The sequence below is a fragment of the Syngnathoides biaculeatus genome, chromosome 10 (genome assembly GCF_019802595.1).
Source record: "Syngnathoides biaculeatus isolate LvHL_M chromosome 10, ASM1980259v1, whole genome shotgun sequence".
Classification (NCBI taxonomy): Eukaryota; Metazoa; Chordata; class Actinopteri; order Syngnathiformes; family Syngnathidae; genus Syngnathoides; species Syngnathoides biaculeatus.
This window is the reverse complement of record NC_084649.1, coordinates 3,884,627-3,892,311: the sequence shown is the minus strand read 5'-3', so window position 1 is coordinate 3,892,311 and position 7,685 is coordinate 3,884,627. Positions and strand designations below refer to the sequence as shown.

The window sequence follows — 7,685 nt, the reverse complement described above, 5'->3', positions numbered from 1 at the left end:
GTGAAAAATGTGACCGTTCACCCATCCATCCATTTCCTGAGCTGCTTATCCTCACAGGGATCGCGGGAGTGCCAGAGCCTATCCAGCTACAGTGAAGAAAATAAGTATTTGAAAACCCTGCTACATTGCAAGTTCTCCCACTTAGAAATCAAGGAGGTGTCGGAAATTTTCATCGTAGGTGCATGTCCACTGTGAGAAAGATAATCTAAAAAGAAAAATCCAGAAATCACAATCTATGATTTTTTTTTAAAGATTTATTTGTGTGATACAGCTGCAAATAAGTATTTGAACACCTGAAAAAAAACTGTTTTAATATTTGGTACAGTAGCCTTTGTTTGCAATTCCAGACATCAAAGTTTCATGTCGTTGTTCAACAGGTTTGCACAGACTGCAGGAGGGATTTTAGCCCACTCCTCCACACAGATCTTCTCTAGATCAGACATGTTTCTGGGCTGTCGCTGAGAAACACGGAGTTTCAGCTCCCTCCCAAGATTTTCCATTCCAAAAAAAAGCATCAAGTTTGCAGTAGTGATGGCTGACGGATGAAGTTAGACTGTAATCACCACGGACCATGCTGTTTGTCAGTGACCCAGTAATTTGTGGTGACAGCATGGAGCAGGAGGCGGAACATTTAGAAAGGTAGAGCCATGGACCGGAAAGGAGAGGAATAAGATAAGAAGCAAAAGAGAATATGGTATAATGTGGGGCGGAGGGGGGAAAGTGATGCTAAAGGGAAAAATGATACCAAGGGTGGAGGACTTTTCATACTTTAAGTCAGTAGTCCAGAGCAACAGTGAGTGTGGTAAGGTGAAGAAATGGGTTCAAACTGGTTGGAACAAGTGCAGGAAAGTGTCAGGTGTGTTCTAAATCTCGGCTAGGATGAGGCACAAAGTTTATAGATAAGAGAGCGGTGAGCGGAAATGAATATGCTGATATTCTCTAATCTCTTTAGGAACTCAGGTTGGATAGGATTAAAAATGAGTTTATCAGAGACAGCCATGTTGAGATGTTTTGGAGACAAAGTGAGAAAGAATAGAATTAGAGGGGTTGGACATGTACAGAGGAAAGGGAGAGTTTATGGGTACATATAAGGATACGGAGGATGGCAATACCTGTCAAGCGCTAGAAGACTTAAGAAAAGTATCCGGTGCTTCAATGAGCCCTAAAAGGAAAAAACTGTAGAAAATCATATCTAAGCCTAAATATAGCTAAAGAATGATCGAAAAACATAACACTCCAACTTCAGTAAACAAAACCAGGTGAGGGTAATTCTTATACCTGTGCAGTTAAAACCAAGTAAGGAGATAAGAAAAGTTGACAATCAAAGTTTTTTCAAAAGGCACTTTTAAAATATAAAATGCAATTAAAAGTGCTTGAGATGGATTAAAAACAAACTCACCTGCCATTCGTCCAAAAGGACACAAACACAGATAGGCACATATTCAGGATGAAAAAATTTATATAATGACCAAAGAACTGAAGGATGGGTACAACGCACATGGGTGAGGTAACACCAACTCAGAACACCTTTCACTATTCTTAATTGGGGGAAAAAAATAGCAACTCGACAGGCGGCTCTGAGCTTGTCCACACCTACATTCTCATCTCCTCCAGGCCCAGTGTGGCTGGAGCACTGGTCCTATTTCTGCATGAAAGACAGTCTTCATTCTAATTAACCCAGATGTCCGCATTAATAAGATGAAAGCAGGACTAGATGAAAAAGAGGCCACATCGAGACGAGGGCCTCATTTCAGAAGCAGTCACAGTAAAGTGGGACACGCCTCCTCCTTTGACTGGGGAATAAAACTTGTTTCTATATCAAAATGCCCCCAGGCCAGTTTTAATTGGTAACACCTCTCTTGAGGGCCAAAAGCATAGACAAGTGAGAATACAGTACCTAGACAAAAAAAAAAAAAAGGAGATTATTGAGAATGATCGAAATGATAGTCATGAGTTACTATTTGAGGTTTTTCTGTATGGAATGACTAATTTTTGGCACAGGTTTTCTACTGTTATCACAACATAAATATGAGTACTGCTGACATTAAATAAATCCTGATTAACGTGTGTCTGTGCTGCCGTTCATCCTGTTCCTGACAAAGATGTATGATGCAAGATATGGACTATTGTGTGCTAAAACATGATGACACGAACCACTGAGACATATTCTGTACAGAAGCATTTTCCAGGGGCTGAGAAATAGCGAGGAGGAAGGACATGTCAAGAAGTTCCCTTCACACGAGGAGACCAAACAGCAAATAATGACGATAGAACATGTTGGCGTGCCTTGTGTTCTGGATGGGCTACTTAAACAGACTTTCAAGGCAAATTAAAGATTTATATGATTAAAGCATACTACATTTAATTTGTATGAAAAAAAGACAATAAAATTGTGAGGCAACATTAAATTCAGGTCATGTTAAAATAGATAAATCTAGAGGAAGAAACTGCGCACAGTTGTTGGCCCCACAGTGACATGCTTTCCTCTGGACTGTTTTACTGGCCTCAATGGCAGTGTCTGTTCGTGTAAAGTGTATTTGTCCAGGTGTTTGGTTTCTGTAGTCTCCTGAGTAGTCAAACGTTAGCTCCTCTTGGACATCAATGTCCCGGCCAGCAAACAGTGCCAATCTGGGAACCAAAGAGTGCACGCGGACGGGCACCATGAACAAGTTGGGCAAGCAGGAGTGGTTTAGAAAGCGACCTACGTTTCCCACAGTGGCTGGGTCCACAAATGTTTCTGTGATGGAACCTGGCCCTGCATGTTCCCTGACACCTATTATGTAATTATTGTCCTCAAATCTTTGTGCAAGTTGCCTGCGTCTGGCCTCCTCAAAACCGATGACCTCTCCTGCGTACTCACACACAAACGTCCCATGCGAAATGGGCTGAAGCGTCTGCACGCCCCACCCCCTCCTGGCAGTGGTGCATATCTGCAAACTGAGTCTCAGCCCTCTCTGCACCACTCGATTTGAACAAGTGTCACTGCAGGAACAAAGGGCATTACACTCAAACACTGGGGTGAAGTGACCAACATCCGATACACTCAGCAACGTGCCATCGGCTGCATAGGCTTGTCCGTAGGTCTGCAAGCAGCAACAGCTCTCAGCGGCGCATGAATGGGAAAGGCAGGAGCACCCAGGAAGTGTAACTTCACTGGGGTCTACATGGCATCCTGGTCCTTGAATGTTGACTGGAGAGTACTGCAAAATAGCAAGAACTTGAATACTACACAGAAAGAAATTGCAGCATGAAAATTAAGAACATTTTGACATTCTATTGTTGAGCAAAATAAGGAATGGAAGAAAGTCAACACAGATACATATTTGGATGCACACATACACTAAATTGACCAGTGCATAAAAATTGCAGTGTCATTGATAAATTATTTAAATCATTGTAAGAATATCTGCCCTGTTGAAGAGGTCAACATCACTGGTATTAAACACCAACCTCACACTAACCATTAATATCTTTATGAAGGGAGAATGATCACAAAGAAGCTATTTTTTTTGCACATCATATATTTCCGTAAATCCAATATATTAAATGATTAAATGAATGTCGAGTATGTGTACAGCGAGTGCAACAATTTTTTTTTATGACAGTAAAGATTATGTTTTTAGTTGCTATTGAAAAATATAGAATGTTGTTGGAAGACAAATAGAAGCTTTAACATTGGAAAAAATTGTTACACTTGATTGGCGTCTAGTCTGAAATAAAATGACGTGAAATAATCAATGACGGATTTTTTTTCTGGTTATACAGAGCAAATTTGGTAATAAACAAAAATAAATAATAAATCGCAAAGAAAAACATAACGAGGTTTTGAACGACAGTGGCATGTTTTTTTTTACGTTTGCGCCTGATTATTCAACATATGCAGCCTAGAACGTGTTTTCCATGAAATATTTTCCTGTATTACTTTCCTACTAATTTGTCGTAAATCAAAATTAGGATTACGTCGTCCCGAGAGGGACGAATTTTTATCCCAAACGAGGAGCCACTGTAACACAATGCTGATGGAAACTCGAGTCAAGATGACTTTGAACCAGTTATTACCTTGAAGACAGGACACGTCTGTTCAGTTGAATCGGGTTTAAATGAAACAATAACATCTTCGAGACCGTTGCTCAAATCCACACCGGAATCGGACATTTCTGCGGTGGATGCAAGTGAATGTGTTGATTTTTAGGACTTCCGGCAACAACCGGCCTAACTCCACTTCCGCCCTCGTCTTTGCAGACAAGCGCCTTCCTGCGGCTAGCAAGAATCATTACATCAGTTTAACTTTCACGTTGGGAGAAAAAGGTTCGTCGTGTTATGTAGGTGTTAAAAGTTACTACCATAACATTCAGTCCTGTAACATTACAACGATTTATTTCGCTGTTCTGCTGGTCTCGTCAAGTGCTGTCTTTTCTTCAAAAGACGTTTGTAGTAATATTTGATTTCCAGCAGGTGGCAACGCTGTCACAGAAGAAGCTCAAGGCCTGGTGAGCCAGCTCGTCAAAATGTACATTTAAAATACAAAAGTAACCAAGCCACCTATTAGAGTAGAATGTGACTTCATAGCACCAACGGCCCAATGAACGGAGCCATACTGTAAAATAGTGTGTGAAAACCTGTCTCATGAGCCAAAGCATTGCAAGAGCAACAAAGGAGTGACACAAGTAAAAAAGCTGATAAAGGTTATGGAGTAGTTTTAGTCAGTCTTCAGGCCTCAACCCAAAAGAAAACCTATGGAGGAAATCATCCAAGTTTTTATGGCACTGGCTTCAAGTACTGGGAGACAGTCATGATGCAACAAAAACAATTGTTACTGTGGAGAATGTAAACTTCTCCAAAATGTCTTTCTAGGCTGACTAGTTGATTCAATAAGCAATTGAACATGTCTCGATACTTTAACGTGTATAATGTTGCTCTCCAGAGGGTGTAATCTACCACAAACGTAGGGCCTATTGACTACGAATTATGTTATAATGGTGATTTATTTTTAAAAAAAAAAAAGCTTTATCGGCTTGTGTGACATCACGTGGATTTTATATGCGGCTTTTTGTTCTCTGGGGGCAATCTAAGGCAGATATTGAGGAGGTCGCACCATCATTAGATATTTTCATGCAACACGTAAGTGGCCAAAACTTCTCCTGTGAGAATTCACTTTCATATCTGTCCTCAAGCAAAACTGCTACCAGTTGCCTGTGTTGTATAATATTGTCATTTGTAGATGAAGAGGTTTCTGAAAACGGATATGGACTCAAGGATTGAATTTGATAGATTTAAAAAAATGTGACAGGAAACTATTGTTCTTCTTCTTCTTCTTTTCCTTTCGTCTTGTCCCGTTAGGGGTCGCCACAGCGTGTCATTTTTTGCCATCTTAGCCTATCTTCTGCATCTTCCTCTCTAACCCCAACTGCCCTCATGTCTTCCCTCACCACATCCATAAACCTTCTCTTTGGTCTTCCTCTCGCCCTTTTGCCTGGCAGCTCCATCCTCAGCACCCTACCACCAATATACTCACTCTCTCGCTTCTGAACATGTCCAAACCATCGAAGTCTGGTCTCTCGAACCTTGTCAGCAAAACATCCAACTTTGGCTGTCCCTCTAATGAGCTCATTTCTAATCCTATCCAACCTGCTCACTCCGAGCGAGAACCTCAACATCTTCATTTGTGCCAACTGCAGTTCTGGTTCCTGTTGTCTCTTCAGTGCCACTGTCTCTAATCCGTACATCATGGCCGGCCTCACCACTGTTTTGTAAACTTTGCCCTTCATCCTAGCAGAGACTCTTCTGTCACATAACACACCAGACACCTTTCGCCAGCTGTTCCAACCTGCTTGGACCCGTTTCTTCACTTCCTTACCACACTCACCATTGCTCTGGATTGTTGACCCTAAATATTTGAAGTCGTCCACCCTCGCTATCTCTTCTCCCTGTAGCCTCACTCTTCCCCCTCCACTTTTCTCATTCACGCACATATATTCTGTTTTACTTCGGCTAATCTTCAGTCCTCTCCTTTCCAGTGCATGTCTCCATCTTTCTAATTGTTCCTCTGCATGCTCCCTGCTCTCACTGCATATCACAATATCATCTGTGAACATCATGGTCCAAGGGGATTCCAGTCTAACATCATCTGTCAGCCTATCAATTACCACTGCAAACAGGAAGGGGCTCAGAGCTGATCCCTGATGCAGTCCCACCTCCACCTTAAATTCCTCTGTCACACCTAAGGCACACCTCACCATTGTTCTGCTGCCATCATACATGTCCTGTACTATTTTAACATACTTCTCTGCCACACCAGATTACGCATGCAGTACCACAGTTCCTCTCTTGGTACTCTGTCATAGGCTTTCTCTAGATCCACAAAGACACAATGTAGATCCTTCTGACCTTCTCTGTACTTTTCCACAACCTGGTGTCTTCATATGCCTCTTGTTTAACCTTTGCCACCTCTACCTTTGCCCTACGTCACATCTCGATGTACTCCTTTCGCCTCTCCTCAGTCCTCTCAGTATCCCACTTTTTCTTCGCTAATCTCTTTCCTTGTATGACTCCCTGCATTTTGGGGTTCCACCACCAAGTCTCCTTCTCCCCTTTCCTACCAGATGACACACCAAGTACTCTCCTGCCTGTCTCTCTGATTACCTTGGCTGTCGTTGTCCAGTCTCCCGGGAGCTTCTGCTGTCCATCTAGAGCCTGTCTCACCTTTTTCCGAAAGGCCGCACAACATTCTTCCTTTCTCAGCTTCCACCACATGGTTCTCTGCTCTACTTTTGTCTTCTTAATCTTCCTACCCACCACCAGAGTCATCCTACACACTACCATCCTATGCTATTGAGCTACACTCTCCCCTACCACTACTTTACAGTCAGTAACCTCCTTCAGATTACATCGTCTGCACAAAATATAATCTACCTGCGTGGTTCTACCTCCGCTCTTGTAGGTCACTATATGTTCCTCCCTCTTCCGGAAATAAGTGTTCACTACAGCCATCTCCATCCTTTTTGCAAAGTCCACCACCATCTGTCCCTCGAAGTTCCTTTCCTGGATGCCGTACTTACCCATCACTTCTTCATCGCCCCTGTTTCCTTCACCAACATGTCCATTACAATCTGCACCAATCACAACTCTCTCGCTGTCTGGGATGCTCAGAACTACTTCATCTAGTTCCTTCCAGAATTTCTCTTTCAACTCTAGGTCACATTCTACCTGTGGGGCATAGCCGCTAACCACATTATACATAACACCCTCAATTTCAAATTTTAGTCTCATCACTCGATCTGATACTCTTTTCACCTCCAAGACATTCTTAGCCAGCTCTTCCTTTAAAATAACGCCTACTCCATTTCTCTTCCTATCTACTCCGTGGTAGAATAATTTAAACCCTGCTCCTAAACTTCTACAGGAAAAGGAATAGAGGAATAGGAATATAGGAAACTATTAATAATTTTATAATTATATAGTAATTTTTACTGCACACTATATACATACTACATAATGTCTTTGTCGATAAATATAGCATTATTTTGGGGATTTCATTCTATAACAGTTATTTAGTATTGGAATATTGTATCATAGCGTAGACAAACAGTGCACAGTATTTTTCACAAGAGTTTGTAAAAAAAACTTGCCATATTTGTTAAAACAGGACTAAATTAGTAAAATGATCTGTAAGAAAAAACAAACAA

General features: G+C 41.6%; 2 protein-coding genes across 4 annotated transcripts in view; one reads left to right on the top strand and one right to left on the bottom strand.

The window, feature by feature from the left end:
• Positions 1 to 217: 217 nt before the first annotated feature.
• Positions 218 to 4,229, bottom strand: setmar (SET domain and mariner transposase fusion gene). The gene is made up of 2 exons (XM_061831447.1): positions 4,060 to 4,229; positions 218 to 3,200 (listed from the first exon to the last, which is right to left on the bottom strand). Exons 1-2 carry the CDS (start codon positions 4,153 to 4,155, stop codon positions 2,415 to 2,417), a joined length of 882 nt encoding a protein of 293 aa, XP_061687431.1. The 5' UTR covers positions 4,156 to 4,229; the 3' UTR covers positions 218 to 2,414.
• Positions 4,198 to 7,685, top strand: part of lrrn1 (leucine rich repeat neuronal 1) — a 45,793-nt gene continuing 42,305 nt past the window's right edge. The window contains exons 1-2 of one of the 3 annotated variants that reach the window (XM_061831444.1): positions 4,198 to 4,322; positions 4,453 to 4,490. The gene's annotated coding sequence lies outside the window, so the exon portion shown is untranslated. The remainder of the gene's footprint in view (positions 4,323 to 4,452; positions 4,491 to 7,685) is intronic. The other 2 variants (XM_061831443.1, XM_061831445.1) reach the window with 2 other exon arrangements.

What these genes read in the sequence shown, in the direction of transcription:
- setmar (XM_061831447.1), bottom strand. Translation starts at nt 4,155, where the DNA reads ATGTCCGATTCCGGTGTGGATTTGAGCAACGGTCTCGAAGATGTTATT. An exon ending in AGACGTGTCCTGTCTTCAAG is followed by an intron (nt 3,201 to 4,059) that starts GTAATAACTGGT and finishes GCTATTTTGCAG; the next exon opens with TACTCTCCAGTCAACATTCA.